General features: G+C 32.1%; 1 protein-coding gene across 2 annotated transcripts in view; it reads left to right on the forward strand.

Annotated features, from left to right (window-relative positions):
- The window catches only part of pan (transcription factor pangolin), a 139989-nt gene that overhangs the window by 56037 nt on the left and 65449 nt on the right, over positions 1-18503 (forward strand). For both annotated transcript variants that reach the window (XM_090115909.1, XM_090115908.1), the window contains exons 3-4: positions 2416-2479; positions 11689-11789. In XM_090115909.1, coding sequence (XP_089972035.1) covers positions 2416-2479; positions 11689-11789 — 165 coding nt within the window. The remainder of the gene's footprint in view (positions 1-2415; positions 2480-11688; positions 11790-18503) is intronic.

Genomic DNA, 18503 nt, shown 5'->3' on the forward strand with positions numbered 1-18503 from the left:
CCAAAATACATAAAGATAATAATTGAAGTTAATATTTTTATAAGAACTTTTTCATTGATGATTTGCAATCACACTTAAAACTATACTTATTAGTGTTCGTATTTTTTATAATAGAGGACACAGTAAAACTACGTTAAGCTATTATAGCATCTAATGCAAATTAATAAAGATCAGTTTTAAATAAGCTAGTAGAGGGCAACGTACCACGTGTTTCTGACCGATTTGTGTGACGAATTCAAAACAAAAGTTTAACAAGAACTTTTGATCAGCACTGTTCTAAGTATTTGCTTGGTAGTTAGTGAATTTCTTCGATAATGTTTTAATTATATGCTTTGTGGACTTTTTTTATATAGTTTAATTACACCAAGGTATCATCATTGTAGAGCTACAATTTTTTTCTCCTATTGTTTAAAAACTTTTTAACACCTTAAGCATCTTAATAAGTTATGCAATTTCGTAGGAATACAGAATTACATTTAATTGTTTTAAACATCGAACATGAAATGAAAATCACAGAAAACTACAAAACTAAAGTGTATATAAAAAATGTTTCGTAATCAACCAATTTAGAACCGAAGTTTTAACTAACTTCTTAAATATTACCTCTATTAACTTGACCAGATAAAGAAATCAAATAGTCCCCACGTTAAGTAGAAAATTGGTCGTAAATGGACAATGACTTAAGAATCCATCAATTGGGACTATTACCCTCGATATTTGGGGTAAACACTGGCGAGTGGGGTAAACTGATTCTGACTTATTCAATTACAACCCCCGTAAAAGAAGCGGGGGTGTATTCTGAACACCGCTTGTGATTGTTCGCATGCTGGTAACATTCTTACTACCTACACTAACGAACGACTATAGGCTGTTAGGGAGCCAGGTGCAAATTTGGTTAACTATTTCCTCTCAAGAGATAATTCGTCAGACGCATGAGAGTATAGTATTATAAAGCCTCGTGAACGTCAGCTGGCGTTCGGTTGGGGGGGTGCCTCCCACGCACATAGGAAAAAAAATACATTCATTCATTCATTTCCTCTCAGCTAAAAATTTGTCAAATTGTAGCTAACCCAATATCTCAACGAAAAAAAATAGTCAGCTGGTTACAACATGGTGTATTATACGTCAGCTGGTGTCTCGAACATGAAAGTTAAATTTAAAGAAAAATTTATTTTCCGTTATTTCCTCTCAAACAAAAATTTACCTGATGATAGCTTATATGTAACTGTGGATAAATATATATGTCAGCTGGCTGTATCTTGGTGGAAAAACCGTCAGCTGATACGGGAGGCTACAACCGCTCTTCCCCCCAACCGAGCTCCAGCTGACGTTCACGAGGCTTCATAATACTATACTTTGATGCATTTTACTAATTACCGCTTGAGAGGAACTTGGTCATAAAATCTGCTGCTGGCTCCCGGACCAACATTTTGAGCTAAGTTTAAAATTTTATGATGATAAATTTTAAAAAGATGCTTATGTACCTTCACATAAACGTCTTAATAAATGTCGTAGGAAATAAAACTGCCCATGAGATATATTTTATAGACTACAAGTTAAAGTAAACTAAAAACGTATAACACATAAATGTAAGTTTAATCTAAATAATAAAAAAAATGTTGTGTGGTTTTATAAAACCACGGTAAAAGTGAAACTGTTCGAACGGTTCCGAACACTGCTTTGTGTAGCGCATGTCGCGTGACGGTCGGCTGCCGAGTAGGTATACCTACTCGGCAGCCGCGATACACGCGACATGCGCTACACAGACCAAAAAGTTTGAGACGATGTAATAAAAGTTTCACTTTAAAAAACCAAAGTTCCGAAGCTCATCTTATCACAAAAAATCGCATACGACAATCGTAATATCGCATGCTACAAAAATAACCCCCCACTATCAGTAAGGTGTCGTGATTCTAAACGCTCCACTGGAGTATTGACAGAGGAAATGTGCTCGAATTAATGATAGCGGAAACATTACGATTTGTTATGTCCATTATTAGTTTACATTGGATAGTGTTTGGGGAAGCGAACGGTTGCATGATACGCCCCTTTTAGTTTTTGTTGTGTTAGGAATTGGGATGTAAATTCGACTCGTGATTTGGTATTGAATGACGAAGCAATCTAGTACCTATTTAAATATTGGTAATTGATGTTGAATTGGGGAATTAAATACATCATTATATTCAAATATTATTATCAAAAGTTAATAAACATTTGAATGTTTTTTTATATTATAGAAATTAAGGTGTAAAATTAGAATACAGAACATAATATTAGAAATTCGAATTTATTATTTTTTTAATTTTATTCCAATGCAGAACATATTAGAATTATTATTAATTCGCTTTTTGGTGTGTTAGTTTAATACTATTGTCATTTTAATGTATATCTAATATGAAATTATATTGTTCACAGGAAAAGTCCGGAGAGCCTTATTCGGGAAAATTATCAGTTAAATCGGATCTCAGTCCAGTTTTTGGTAAGCATATCTGGAGATACGGAATAATTCACACAGAAAAAATCTTATGAAAGTTTTGTCTTTGGCATGATTAATTTTTAATATTTAACGATTTATCCAATTTTTAAGAAAGCATTTACCTAAAGATAAGTCGGCTTTTTGAAGGCTCAGAACATATTACCTACTTGACGTTTATTAATTTGTGTTCACGCGAGCGAAGCCGCAGGCGACAGCTAGTAGAGTATACTTTGTAACGTTATACATATATTGTAATTTGTAATGAAGCCCTTTTCAAATAGCCTCTTTTTATATAATAGTAAGAAAACAGGTGATGTGCATGACTATGTTTGGCATTTTAAGTTACGCGTGGTTACGCTAATACACGTTTGACGTATTCATAATATGCAATTGAAAAATAGTTAAATTACATTGAGGTCCTTTACCTATCTGTTTGCATCTGTTTCACTGAATGTTTACGGTTGTTAGGTTAGATAGATTAATTATTATGTAGCTTCTATATAACTAAGGGCCGATTTTTCAATGCTTGGATAAAAATTATTCGTCGAATAATTTATAAAACTACCATTTAAAAAACGTATTCTAATTGCCCGTATTTGACAGTTTACGTGACATTTTAATATTATCGTGTAATACTTTATTGGACGGATAATTTTTATCCAAGCATTGAAAAATCGGCCCTAAGATAGTCAAAACTGCAAGACATTTCATAAACAAATACAATTTTGACCTTTTACACATCTTTAGATTATAATTTTTTATACATATTACATTTCAATAACCAGACGATTTTGAATCCATTGACACAATTTTGTACAGCTAACCAATCCCTATTATTATTATAAATGCGAAAGTAACTCTGTCTGTCTGTCTGTTACTCAATCACGCCTAAACTACTGAACCAATTTTCATGAAATTTGGTATGGAGATATTTTGATACCCGAGAAAAGACATAGGCTACTTTTTATCCCGGAAAAATGACGCAATCCCGGAAATCCCACGGGAACGGAAACTATGCGGGTTTTTCTTTGATGCGCGGGCGGAGCCGCGGGTGGAAACCTAGTTTAATAATAACTTGACCCTGTATTATGTATATAGAAAAATATGATTTTCTATCGCATCATTTAAGAAACTTGAACCCAGGACATAAACCTCTGAACCTAAAGGTATTCGCATAAAATCTTGACCTTATTTCGTCCAAAATATCCGATGTCATTTCGGTATTTCGTTATCACATTTCGCTACTTAAAATAAAATGACAATTATGATCGAGTATCGAGGAAAACGCAGAGGCTCATATTAATCAGGGCTGACAGTGGAATCAAAAATATTTTTCAAAAATACATTGTACATTGTACAACATTGTAATTATGTTAAAGATTGAAATGTAAAGACATTTTAAGTATAGATATATGTATAGATAAAGTAGAGACTTTTTGTTTTGATCGACACATAGTTGTTATTACATATTTAAATTTACGTTAAAACTGTCGACAGTACCTACACATTCACTACGTACATTCGTAAAAATCATCTTATAATAACGAGTATATATTCATGCTTATTTAATGCATAAAACTTTGAAGTTTACTAAGTTGTGGCCGGAATTGTTGAATTCCGACATAAAATTCTCAACTTCAAAATCACACAAACTTACACAGTCTTAGCAATAAACAATTTACCTACTAAAGTATTAGGATTCCTAGTAAATTCGATGTGAAATTGATTTCAGTACTGAGGTGAAAATGGCTCGTAATGGGACCCTAAGGGCCCATTATGTGAGAATTATGTGTGTTTTATCGCCAGCTTATAATCATCTGTCACTATCGTTACAATATTTTCGTATAATTTCATCTCGAATCGAGTAGTGATGTGGTGGTGTTTATCGATAGTTTTGAAGTATAAAAATTGATATTAAATGTAAAGTTTGGATTTAAATGGTACAGAAATCAGAATATATGTGTCATAAAAAATGGTATATTATTATTAGGAATTATTTATATGTTACGCAAATAGAGACTATAATGATGTCAGTCATTTGTGAAATAAGCTATGTATCATTAGACTTACAGATATTAATGAATATAGATTCTAAATATTTTTTTTGTAACTATTTATAAACATAACTTTATCAAATTCCGAATATTTATTCAAAAAGCTCATATACACAGTATTAATAAGAAATGGTTGCATAATCCACGTGATATATCCGTATAAGAACTAAAAATATTAGGGCTTGCATATAATTATACACATCCACTCGTCTACGTGGATATTAAACGTTGAACGCAGACTAGATAAGACGTAGAGAGGCGGTCAATGGGCCACGTCATCAGAATTCGATCAATACTCTTGTGGAGGGCCATCGACGGACTGCTTTGAACGAAAAAGAATTTTATATCGGAAATTATTCTGGTTTATATTCACGTTTCATGCTTTTATGTGAGGGCTAATTAATGTAGGCCTTGTGATATTGTTTAGTATACGTTTGTGATATGGTAAAGTTAATTAATATTAATTGCAATTAAATGTAATTGTTATTTATTTCAAATGTAATGCATGGGTACTCGATTAAAAAAAAAACAAATCACCATTAAAGAAGAAAAAAATTTGATGAAAGTAAATATTTAAAACGTTTCACTTAAAAAATGCGTCATAACAACACATAAAACCACCAACAACATTAAAAAATGTTATTCCCTAATACGAACTTATCGACAAGTCACATCACTATCCAGGGCCGAACGCCTCGTTATTTGTTATTATTAGTGTTGTTTTTTGTTACTTTTTTCCACGGGATGTTTTCGAGTAACCGGTTCCATGGTCTAATCTGATCAAGTCTCCACGACCGATGGAGGAAAAAAAAACAATACAACGGGCGCAAGAATTTCGAGCCTTTAAAGTGCTTTAACTTTTGATTTAGGAGTTATACTTGTGGTGCTGACTGTACTTATTGATGTTTTATGGTTAACAAATTATGGGATAGTGCGTATAAGTGAAGTAGATGCTAATTGACTATGAATAGAATTATACCACTAGCTTCGCCTGCGGGTTCGTTTATGCCAACGAGGTGCATTTCAAGTCAATTGCATTGCAAGATTAATCTGTTTGTATATCAATTTATAGATACCAAATGATATAATTTAGAGATAGCAAAGAGATAATTTTTGTTATCTATAGGTTTTTTGAACGGAAATTGAACATCTTTTAAGAAGTTACACAATTTCAAAATATAAAAATATAAAGTAGTACAATTAATGAACTTTTAAATATTTATTACAACTCGAACTAATAAAAAGCTATTACAACATTCAACATAAAGTCGCATAAATTGGACTTGAAATATAAAATAAATACAATTAATTTCAACCCAAGATAATATATTCGGAGTAATCCAATTAATGATGCGAGAAATCGAAGTCGTCAGATTATAACTCAGTTTCAATGAGATTAATTCCGGAGATTTTTATCTAAATTACTTTTATGTATGTTTGGCGCTAACGTGAACTAGAATGATACGAGTTGTCTACATTGATATTATATAAGTATGTTAGTTGTGTGTTTAATGTCATGTCCGGAATTTATGAAACGATTTTGAAAAATAAATAAGATTAAGTACATATTTTAATGTTTGTTGAGGTAGTGGTTTGAATATTATTCATAGAGGAATTACCAACATTTTCTGATTTTTGGGTTAGGTACCAACTTATAAAAACAATACAGATACTTAGTTATATTTTGAATCTATACATATAATAAATCTGTAGAAGGGTCAATTCTGTACATTGAAAATATTGAAAAAATAAATAGCAGGGGGTGTTACTGGATCGATACCAAACCCAAATATGTGATTAAAAAAATTTTTGTCTGTCTGTCTGTATGTTCAGGCATCACGTAAAAACTAACGGTTCGATTTCGATGAAACTTGGTATACCTAATTATACCTTATTATCCTGGGCGTAAAATAGGATACTTTTTATCCTGGAAAAATACGTAAAAAAAAAATAATCTTAATTTTTCAGTTTTATCCATAGACGTTGTTCTGTAGAACCGCGAACACACTTTGCGTATTATTATAGGCCTAGCCGTATTTGGGTCCAATAGATATTTATAAGATGTCATTGTCAGAGTTACTCAAAATGGAGAAATAAACCATCCACGCGAAGACCGACATCCGCGCGGACGGAGTCGCGGGCGGAAGCTAGTATGTAATAAAAAATTAAATCACATCTTGATCTATTTCTTGGTAAATATACCAGTACGTAGTTTACCAGAACTCTACTTACAAGCTAGCATACTTGACGCAGCTTTTTCATCACTCGACGCATCGCTTTAACAATAAATGACAACAATTTGTCGTCATAAATCACACTCTTTGCTTACAAAACAGATCCTTATAAGAACCAACATTCGCATGGACACCATACTAAATCTATAATGCTACATCTTCTCTCACGCTGTCATCTTTCTCGCTTGCTCTCACACGATACAATATGTTCGTCCTGCTCGCACGATTTGCGTTGAAGCAAGCCTGATGTTTTATGTCATTATACCCAACTTCTAATTGGATCTTGATATGCGTTCACAATTAAGTTCAGGTTGTTAGATTAACGAGTTTTTTGCGAGTGGCCACTGGGTGATTGTGCGTTTTGTTCTCTTGGGATTTTATGGGTTCCTGGTAGCTGCGGATGCAAATTTTGTTTGAATCTTGGAATCCATTGATGTATGTTAAAAGAAGGAAAGTAAAATCCCTAAAGATTACATAATAAGAACCGATATTTTGTATTTAATGTTTAAGTTAAGTGCCATATACAGATACACTTTTAAAACTCAACTGTAAAGAACAGCACTATATTCATAATATGGCGAATTTAGTTCCCATACATAAAGCACTGAAGAATCCAAATGGCAAATATTAAACAAAATTATGTAGGTACTTCAATAATTTCCGTATCAAATTGATTACTCATTACACTTAAAAACATTTGCACATTCCAAACAGAGCAATAATCTAATAATTATACAATTAGTAATTACAACGAATTCAACCCTAATTCAATATAAATTTAATTGACACGCAAAATGAAAAGTCGCGTTCAAATATTGTGCCATCGGAAATTGATTTAATTATTAATTTCATACGCCGATATTCTAGAACTTACTTATTATTTTAATCAATATTGTTGAACATTCTATTTGGATATCTATATAGGTACTTCGTTAAGGTTTTTTTTATTGTCTTAGGTATTACTTATGTAGGTGTACCTATGTTAATTTATAACAATTTACTGCACTGGTATACAAATACCTATATTCTTAAAAGTAAAACTTATAGCTAGACTAGCACAGAGCCTTATCACTTAAGAGCGATCTCTTCCAGGCAAGGTGTTTGTTAAGAAAAGGAAAGCTTTTTTATTTACTAACTATATCAAATATTATACAGTATAAAATATATAGAACCCATAAATGCTAAGCATATTTTAAAACCGTACCTCGTCTGTCTAGCGTCTGTCGCCTAGGAACTTTATATTTATGCAAATTTGCCTACTATAGCACTTAGGGTGAGTGTAGTATACTATATAGATATACTAGAAGCATACTAGAACTTTAAACCTAATACTTTGAGCCAGATAGATATTGTTACGTTATATTATAATACTTTAAGGATATTGTTTGCAGTATGTTGTAAGTAGTAATATGAAGTAAAGATTAATTTGATTTTTTTTTAAAGTATGACAGATGAACATGACATGATTAATTGATTAGTGCGAAAAAAAAAATATAAAAATATTTGTTTAAATCTTCCAAGTACATTTCTACAGCTACTCACACTTGTAAAATGTAAATAACAGCGATGACAAGTCATTTTATAATCATATAATCGTAAAGTATTCATTTATCAAAAATATCAATGATAAATGAGACTAATAAGCCCAATGAAAAACAAGACATTAACTTCTTTATAAAAATTCCCACTTTTTGCATAACGTGGTCACTTAGCATAGATAGTTCTTTAATTATCGCAGTAAATATAGAGATACTTGTTTAATAAAGTTTTAAAATGTCACCTAGATAATGTATCTTTAGATCTGAGACGGGTCATTAACACTGGAATGAGATAAAAAAGGTTTTTATCAGTTGTGGTGCATACAACATTATTTAATGTCAACAGGTTTGAAAGAACATAGTTATTATTAAATTGATTCAAATGTAATAAAAATAGGTATATCCTGTTTATTATAATGTATGCCATAATTATGTGATAACGTAAGTTATCTATTATACCGTGTAAACCTTAAGTAAGGATATTTTAAGTGAACATTTAAGGGAGGAATAATTTAAAAAAAGGAGTCTGAATATCGCCCTAAATATTAGGTCAAAATTCAATTAAAAATAATGAATAAAACGCACTTTAAATCGATTGTGTGATACGCCTTTATTTTCTAGTTTAGCATAATTAATCAGAAAGCTAGATTAATACCCTGAATTCTTTAAATAGGTATAGATTTATTTATTTAAACGAATTGAATTACCCATGTTAGGATTTATTTAATATTTTCTTTGCTAAACAACTAATATTTTATTCCAGTGTCTGACTTTTTATTCTTTGAAATATGTACTTAGGGTGTTTGTTAAGTTGAGGATACAAGAATATTTTTTCATAAGTTTTAAATACATGAAAGATGTAATAAAACATATAAATTTATATTACCTATTAACTATGATTTTTGCATATTAAAAAATAAGATCAACTAAAACTAATAGTAATAAACTCTTGGCCATGATTTAAAACAAAATTATATTATTGCAACAACTATAACTTTTGTTCTTCTACAAGTGATAGAGTATTCGAAATCGAGGTATAGTTCTTTTTATTTTATCTACAAACAAATGTTTCCTCCATTTAATAATAATAATTTATAAGTATACTGTATAATACAGCGATTCTGTAAAGCCTAGTCATCCTATTATAGCAGGAAAAACAATGAAACCAGTTTTAAGAAATATGCCTAGAAAGCTGACCAGTAGCCGCGCTAATCTGAAAATCAGCTTTATTTACCGTCGCTAACTTAACTGTTAAGTGTATTAAGTTTAACTTTTTTATTGCATTTTTATGTCAAAAGGCATATGAAAACTGTTATAGCAATGTTTAGGAAAAATACCGGGCATAGTTATTTTTATTATGACGTGTGATATTAAGTTGTGATTTTCAAAATACGTATTTTGATAATAATTGATAAAAAAATTGCAAATACATACTTAAAAAAATAATCGCGCAACTTTTAGCAAACCACAGAACCGTATCGGATCCGAAAAAAATATTGCCGGTATATCTCTATTATCTATTGAGATAAAATCGATAAGAAAATGTCAAATACAATAGCAAAAACGGAAATATATATATAGATAGCGGAAAAAAGTGTGAGATGAGAGATCCCACGGACAAACATCCAAAACAAACGAAAATGTGACGTCGAGCGCAAATTATATGAACCATGTCCGGTTCGGAACTGAATGTGACCTCTGTTTGTTCCGTGCCTCTTGTAAGTTCATGAGCGCCTGGTACTTTGAATTTTTATATTTTATAGAAAAAAAAATTGAATTTTGTAAGTTTCAAGACAATTTTCTAAAAAGTACGTAGGAATATTGAAATTCATTTAATTAATAAAGTTAAAAAAATTGTCTTCTATTTATATTTTACAATAAATAATAATATTGAATTTTTGTAAGTTATAACAATGTTCCCAAAAGGTACGTAGGAATCAATAGATTTAAAAAAATATTTCACATATAAAGTTTCACTTACAAAATTTTCTCTTAGGTATTTACATTGATATTTTTTTATTAAAACCAGCTTGCTAGCCAGGTTAAACCGATACTTTATTTCACCAAATACCAATTCAAAATTAAATTTTCGAGATATTAAATTCCCAAACTCAAGGTATTCCTCATACAAATAGTGTGGTCAAGGATGCCCTTCCAAGAATCCGCGGTAGGTCCGGCCTAAGCAAACAAAGCCGCGGGAATACATGTGTACATAGGTTTTAGTGGTCCGTGCTACTGCATTCTTATTTCCGTTATCAAATATATTTGTTCATTTTTGGTAATTATGCGTTTTTTTACTAATATGTGAAAGATTTTTGGACAGAAAAAGATTGATACTGCGTTGTTTTTATATCTTTACCTAAATAGAAAAATAATATTAAAATGTAACACATAGGTAGGTAGGTACCATGGTTTATATCATTTATATAGTTACTTAAAGGGATGAATTGTCTAAAACTTTTAGTGAAAGTCTCTATCATTTAAGAAACTCTCAGGTAAATTGCAACCTTTCTATCTGAATGAAATAACTAAAAGTTGGTTAAGTTTGTCTTGGTTGTACGATAAACATTTATACGAGCGGTTTTTATAAACATCTAATCAATAAATACATGCATTAAAATACACCATTATTACCCATACCTTAATTTTAATTAAAATTAATTAAAAACGCAATAGCTATAAACTTACTCACTCCAGACCAGCTTAGAAAAATTGAACACTTGCCAGAGTTGTCACCTAGAAAATGCACAAAAATAGTGTTCCATTTAGTTCGTAGAGCGAGACAATAGCTACATATATACATACATACTAAATACACACTAGGAGTGCAATTACGCAAGTAAATGACTGTGCGGGTATAATTTTCTCTACGACTGTACAACCCTTCTAAAAGCTACTACATTTTTAATACTCGTATTATGTTGAGCAATTTTAGTGTGGCTATTTAAAATAATAGTTCATTTTTATTAATATGGGGCTTGGGTTGAAAGAGTTTAATGAATATTTTCTGTGTTAATTACTATGTAATTTTCGGGCGCGAAGTTTTTAACCAGAATAGGACTAGGATTGTTGCTGATCGTTTAGTTTAGTTGTGGGTTAAACTCCTAAAAAAGATGACATGAGATGAATATGCAATTGTCTCATAAGACGCACTGTATCGTATGTCTAGAAAGTATATTCGCGTACTTATTTAAATTTCTTTGATGAAAAAAAATCCCACATTATCGAAGCTCCTTACAAAAATAGTAAAAGTAATAAGACTTCAGTTGGATGTGTTCTTGCATGATGAATACGTACAAATTTTATATCTTTATTATACAGTATACTTACTTAGAGGTTTTCCTTGTTTTATAAGCACAGTTTATAATAAAATATATTATTTGCAGGTAAATTTGAGCCACATCCAGCCGCCGGTTTCAACATGGGCTACCTCATGGCGCCTTACCCCTACCCCAACGGTGGTGCGCACCCGCTGCCTGTCTCTATGGTAAGTTTAGTGTCTATTTTAAATAAAAAAGTAAAGAATATAACAATATGTTTACCAAGTAGGTATGCTCTTGTAAGTTTTAAAGTAAAAAATATATTATAGATGATTTAAAAATCGCAAATTAACTTTTTGCATATGTCTTCCTTATGAAGGAATTATACGTAAGTGTAGAAGTATTATAAATTGTATTGTTAATTTTAATCGGAATAAGTGGCGATTTAAATATGTTGATATGGCTAAAATTTGTAAGTGAAGCAAAATTTTATATGAAAAATATTGTTGCGGTTATCGTATGATGGTTATATTGAAGAATCTTCAATCTATTCCAACTACATATTATATTGTTCGTAAAGTAATACTCCCGATAGAACCCCCGCATTTGCTACAAAACAATCAGCAATATCAAACTCCCACGGTACCAACTGCGCAGTGCTAAACGCGAGCAAATCGAGATTTATCAACGCTTATCAGCTGTATTGACAACCACGTGATATTGTTGTCAACATGTCCATTATTACGATTACACTAAAACACGGCATTAAATCATGTAAGCTGTGAATTTAACCGTTTATATATCTAATCTGTAGATAGTCTATCTGCCAAATATCTTGTCTAAAGGCGTGCGCATATTGGAGATTAATATTTGATTTTCGTTTATCTGTATTAGAATCGTGATCGATGGTACGGGATTATCGATACGGGAATATTGTTAGACGTATAATTGATTGTTTTTAAAAATAACTATTTTTGGTATGATATCAATTATCATTGTTAGCGGATGTAGTATTAAATTTTAGTGAATAATTGTGTTTCAGTTATATTTGTACGATCATGTGTACACGGCTTTATTTATGCATTTACAATGCGCGAAATATTTTTCATATCTGTGCTTATCGTACAGATATATCTCGACAATTCTAGCACTGTGCTCAAAATATTTTCCGATAAAAACCAAGTTAGTAAACTTGGAACATAAACATAAACAGTAATAACTAAAAAAACATTTTATTAGATTATTTCTTCGTAATAACCGCAGCACGTGCTGGCTTCGAACCCGCGACCCACCGGAAGCGGTAACACAAACAGTTTTTATTTCTGTCTTCATCCTGACTCCTGAGTAAACTGATGCGTATGTTACAAGGAATTAGAACTACCTTCCTTTATTTATCTGTATCAAGTTATTATCTAAATAAAAGTTTGGTTCCATAAAATAGTGCGTGTGCCAAGAACACGTGTCAGAAGTGAAACATTTTTGGTAATATTCAAAGATACCAAAACCGTCGCCTTACTCCATAACCTGACGGTATTGCCATGACGCGACCTTGAAATTATCAATTCAGTTCAAAAATTATCTCATTTCAAAATTAAAAATTTTGTAATGAAACTGGAAGTATATTTGATAATAAATAAATGATGCATTTTCTTTCTCTTAAATAAAAAAGAAAGATGCGTCAGGCGCTAGGCCGTACGCGTGACGCGGCGCATCGATACCGTTCGATACCTAAGCCCAGTACGCATGCACGCGGCGCGCCATTCAAATCCTTTTACGTAAGAAAAGAAAAAAGATAACGCGAAAATATGAAACTTGTAACGCAACAGGTGGACATACGGTCGTCTCATTCTTTTCTATGAAAGTCGAGCTGCGTCTCTTTTGTGCGGAAGCCACCCCCACGTCGCCGCCCCGCTCTGGGCGGGAAATTTAAATCAAGGAGGGGATGGAAATTTTCTTTTTGCCATCGGGGTGTTTAGAGCTTTTGTCTGGATGAATGCGGCTTCCAATTTCGGGGTCGCTCGCTTTCGCTTCGTCTGCGGATTACATCTAGTTTTATTCGGTATAGAAAAAATTGACCGCGTTCCCCGACTTTTGTATTAACTTGCCTGAAATTATGAAAGCTTTTTGATACAACTTTTGTGTACAATGAGTACGTTTTCAATGTATTGTGCTCCTATTTACAGATAGCGTGCGCTGTTGTAATGTTGAATTTTGACAATATTTCACATTTCTAAAACGTTGGTTGACCTTTTTTCATAGAATGTTTTGACCTAAATTTTCAAAAACTCTTTCATGTAGTTTCTTTTAATCCGTTTAAATGTAGTTCGTTCATCTTTGGTACATAAAGAAAGGAAATATACAATATGTTTCAAAAGAGTTTTTCTTACTTAAATCTTTGAAATACATTTTAATCAATAAACAAAGTTTCAATTTAGAAATAAGGGAATAAGAAATCCCGATATTAGAATACATTATTTTACTTTTTAAAATAAAAAAATATAATATAATGTAGGTACTTTTATAATTTACATTTTTATAACTTACCTTTTCAGTACCCATTCAAGTAACAAAGTAGCTATACTAACTTAAAAATGTACACTATCTACATTTAAGTTGAAGTTACGTGCAATATGGAAACCAGATATGTACCAAGGGAGCCATCATCGTGTCTTATCTCTTAAGTTTTATATAATGGGCGGATATCTGATGGGAATCACACGACACGCCTACACTTGTGGTGTCAGCGATATTATTTGATACTTCATTTTTATAGAATAGTTCGGCTAGGTATAGATACCTACTGTTTAAGTTCATACTAGGACACTGTCTACGGTATAGGATCGAGGTTTTGTTACTCTGATGAGAATTAATCAACGGATTGTATTGACATTTAGTAACAAACATTATTTTATTTATTTGAAATACGTGAGGATAATCGGTTCGCATGTAAGCGAAGCCGCGTACAGAAGCTAGTAGTAGCTAGTTATAACGTTATAAGAACCAATAGTAAAGATCCCACAACATATTTTCGGAACAACTTTTCAAGCTACATATTTAGCTAAAATGTAGATACAACAACCATATTTTATATCTATGGAATTGTAATTGTATTCAAAATAGTTTAAATTTATCTGTATTATAAATTAAATCGTTTACAATATCTACGCTTACATCTTTGATATATTTTAAACGAAAACCCAAAGCCATACTTAGAACAAAATGTATGCAAATTTAAGTCCATTAATATTTGAATGATGAATTAAAACTTCCCCCAAGAATGAGATGAAAATGATCAGTCTGTTCCCCTTTCATTTATATGAGACAGTAAACAAGGCTCCCCACGCGTGTTTGCTCGCGGGTTCGTTCCCGGCGAAGGCAATTTGATGACTATGTAAAATAGATGAGTTTGAAATATGTGACATGAGGTCTGTAAGTTTTTGTTGATGTATGCTAGAATATTGTAGTAATTGCTGATGATATAAAGATACTGTGGTTAGTTATTTCTCGTAAAATGCTGAATCGATTTATTCAGATGTTGATTGTTCATTGCAGTTATATTACGGAGCTTGTAAACAGGAAAATGGTGTATAATTTTTTTTTCTAAAAATAGCGTAGAAAAAGTATTACATTATGAAATAATTAAATTAAAATTAGGTATGCTTAAAAGCCGTGACATTCTGTTATACAAATTCACAAGCTAAATTATAAGCTCTTGCTGTATTTAAAATGAAATTTATTGTATTTGCACCGATTTATTGAAATAATAATAATAAAATAACAGACAAAGTTGCTTAAAAGTCACAGAAGTATGTCCAACCATAAGAGTACTCGTAATTTATCAGAGCACTCCATAGTAATTTTCCATTTAACAATAGTTAGATAATAATAATTAATTATTATTATCGAAACCCTTATAATAGAACCTTATCTACTTCTTGAGATAATTTTAGCATCGAACAGGGTAATATTCAATTATCAAGTGTCATTTATCGGCGCCCACTAGACTACTTCTAAAACGCTTTAAAAACGCCCGTTTGCAAAAGCAAACAATTTTTTACTTGTATCATAATTACTACATAAATTCTAAATGCTCTATAACTTTATTCGGTTTAAATACACAAAAAGACACACGTCAAGAATTCGATTCACCTTATTTGATTTTTAAACCGAAATAGCTAATTTACATCTCAGTAAATATGATATTGAAGAGTGTGGTATTGTAAAAACGTCGCGATTAAAACGCCCGTCTATATTTTTATAGAAACACTTGACGATTTTATCAATGTGAGTGCTCAATTCTAAAAATGTGATACATGCTAATTCATATCTTTACAACAAAGTGGCGTAAGTTACACCATTTATAAATCAAGGATGGCTTAACAAATCTTTTCTTGTTTAAAATTTTATTTTTGTCCCTACCTTAATATTCAAAGCTGGTACATAAAAATAATTATTATGATAAACATTTGAACAATTATAAAGTAGCGATCATGCACCTTTCAATGTTTAGGACATCATTAATTAATTCTTAGAAGGTATAAAAGATGTATAATATTCATTAATTCTTAGAAACTATCTGCTATCAGCTATTTTGTAGCGTCATCAGAAAATCGTCGCGTTCCAACCGCCCGTTTGCAACACACGCTCGTACGTGTTGTATGTGGTCGTGTGTGATACAATCAGTGTATCAAACATCTTGGCATGACCGGGACCCTGGTGTGCGTGGCTCACGTACACTTTTGCATAATCTCGCTGCAATAATGTAGCTAAAGCTGCGTTCCTGTCGCGTTCCTAGACTACTTGTTACGTCTGCAGGCCTAGTACATAGATATATTTGCAAATGTATTTAAAAGAGAGGCTTATAAAATTTAAGTACTGTAAATCATATTATTTGGATAACTATATATATATAGCAATGGACATGCTGATTACAGCAATTACATGAAAATGTTTGTCTTATTCTATAAATTTATTCTCTTTTTTTATGTTGTTATCAAGTAAATTTTATTGTAAAACAAATTAAAGAAGCCAGGATGTACAGTCATTTAACAGAATTATTTCTTGAACAATATTCTATCAGGATTAACGTTAAGAAGTCCCTTAATATTATTTTGAATGATATTTAACAGTAGGTACTTTTATATATAACTAATAAATATCTCTTAACGAAGTATCAGGAAAAACGCAGCGTTCCAAACGCCCGTTTGCCACAACTTGTACGTGTCATTCGTAGTCGTGTACGATACAATCAGTGTATCAACCATCTTGGCATGACTCCTAGGGATCCAACGTGGATTACATCCAAGATGATAGATGGCACCAAACCGGTGTTGGCACCGACATGAATACCGGTAACGGTTAGTACCGGTATTTCCGGGTATTATAAAAATCTTAGATTGTAAATCAATGTAGGTAATTGTATATGCTTCAAACAAGTTAAGTTTACTAAAAGGAATCAATAATTAACATCTAAGCTTTTTATTATTTTGCCTTTAAAATTGTCATAAGATAATATTATGTATTTTCTTTATAGCTGAAGACAACAAATCGAATTTACACGATACAACTTCAAATTAACTCAACTTATTTCTACAGAAGAGCTTATATACATATATTCTGTACAAGACATTTTATACATATAACGACTTTTATTTTTATATACACATCATTTTTACTGTTGCTTTTGGTACATCTCAAACCATGTTACCAAGTCAAGAGGCCACAATCTACAAGCCATGCCAATTATACATATCACCACGACGCATCAGAGCCACGTAGCGACCTCTTATCTAGGAGACGGGGGTAATGACCTCTTATCGCAATTAGAAAAACTGCTCTATTGTGATTTGTGACCCTAGTGAGGACCTAAGTGGGACCCTGTTTTGGGACAGTTCGTTTATATTTAAGAAACAGACGACTGTGTTCAAAAATTAAGCGAAGCTGAGCAGATTGGTGGTTCGCATTAGTCTACAAAACGTAACTAAAATTTTATAAAGTACGAAAGTTTACGTCAGTTAACTTTTAACTAATACTGCTTTGATTTATATATACTTAACATATAGTTCTTCATAGAACTATAAATATTAATTCTATATTTAAATTATATTTAAACGTTGCCATCATCACATTCAATCACGTAACTCTAACCATACATAACTTATTTTCCACGTATCAAATAACTATTTATAAAACATTCAATGTTTATTGGTACATCCAACATCGTAAACAAAACTGAATCTTCTCCCATTTATACTTCGATAAACAATCATAAGTAAATCAATACGTAGCAACGTAAAAGTCTGTTCAATTAAAAATTCCAAGTCCTCACAATAGCATTAGTTATTTCGACCAGAAACATCCATCGATCCATCGGTAACCCTCGTTTCCGACTAAAAAGAACATCCAATTTCCAGTCTCCAATTCGTCTCCGATACCGGGGCATAATTCCGTCCGGGAAAATCATTACATACGCCCCGGTAATTCGGATTTCGTCGAACCCCACCCTTACGCTGCATCTCATTTTAAATATCTAACGACTAAGCCGCGTTTCCCTCGCCGTACACCCCCTGCCCACCGCACGAATTCGACCTTTAACACACCGGAATAGAATTCAATTCTGATATATTGCGTTTCAGAGGTGATACAGCAATAGTATCTTTACAACGTGGCAGCAGAGTTAGATTTTCTTTGAGTTTTCTTCGCCCGCGCCCGACCCGTTCTGGCCCGTAACAACGCGGGGAGCCAGGGGTGGTTTGAATAATAGAGGGGAGGTATCCACTCTTATTTTTTCGTGAATTTTTTATTTAAGAAAGGGATAAGATTTTAATGTGAGCGCTCGGTGCTTTTATTACTTGTGATAGCGGGATTCGTCCATTGTCGAGTCATGATGCGTATGAGGTTTCCGCTTAAAGTATTTTGTATGGAAGATATATTCCGAGGAC

Source organism: Colias eurytheme, chromosome 24 (assembly GCF_061535395.1).
Source record: "Colias eurytheme isolate Ceu_HAF_F1 chromosome 24, ilColEury1 Martin Lab GWU primary, whole genome shotgun sequence".
NCBI classification, from domain to species: domain Eukaryota; kingdom Metazoa; phylum Arthropoda; class Insecta; order Lepidoptera; family Pieridae; genus Colias; species Colias eurytheme.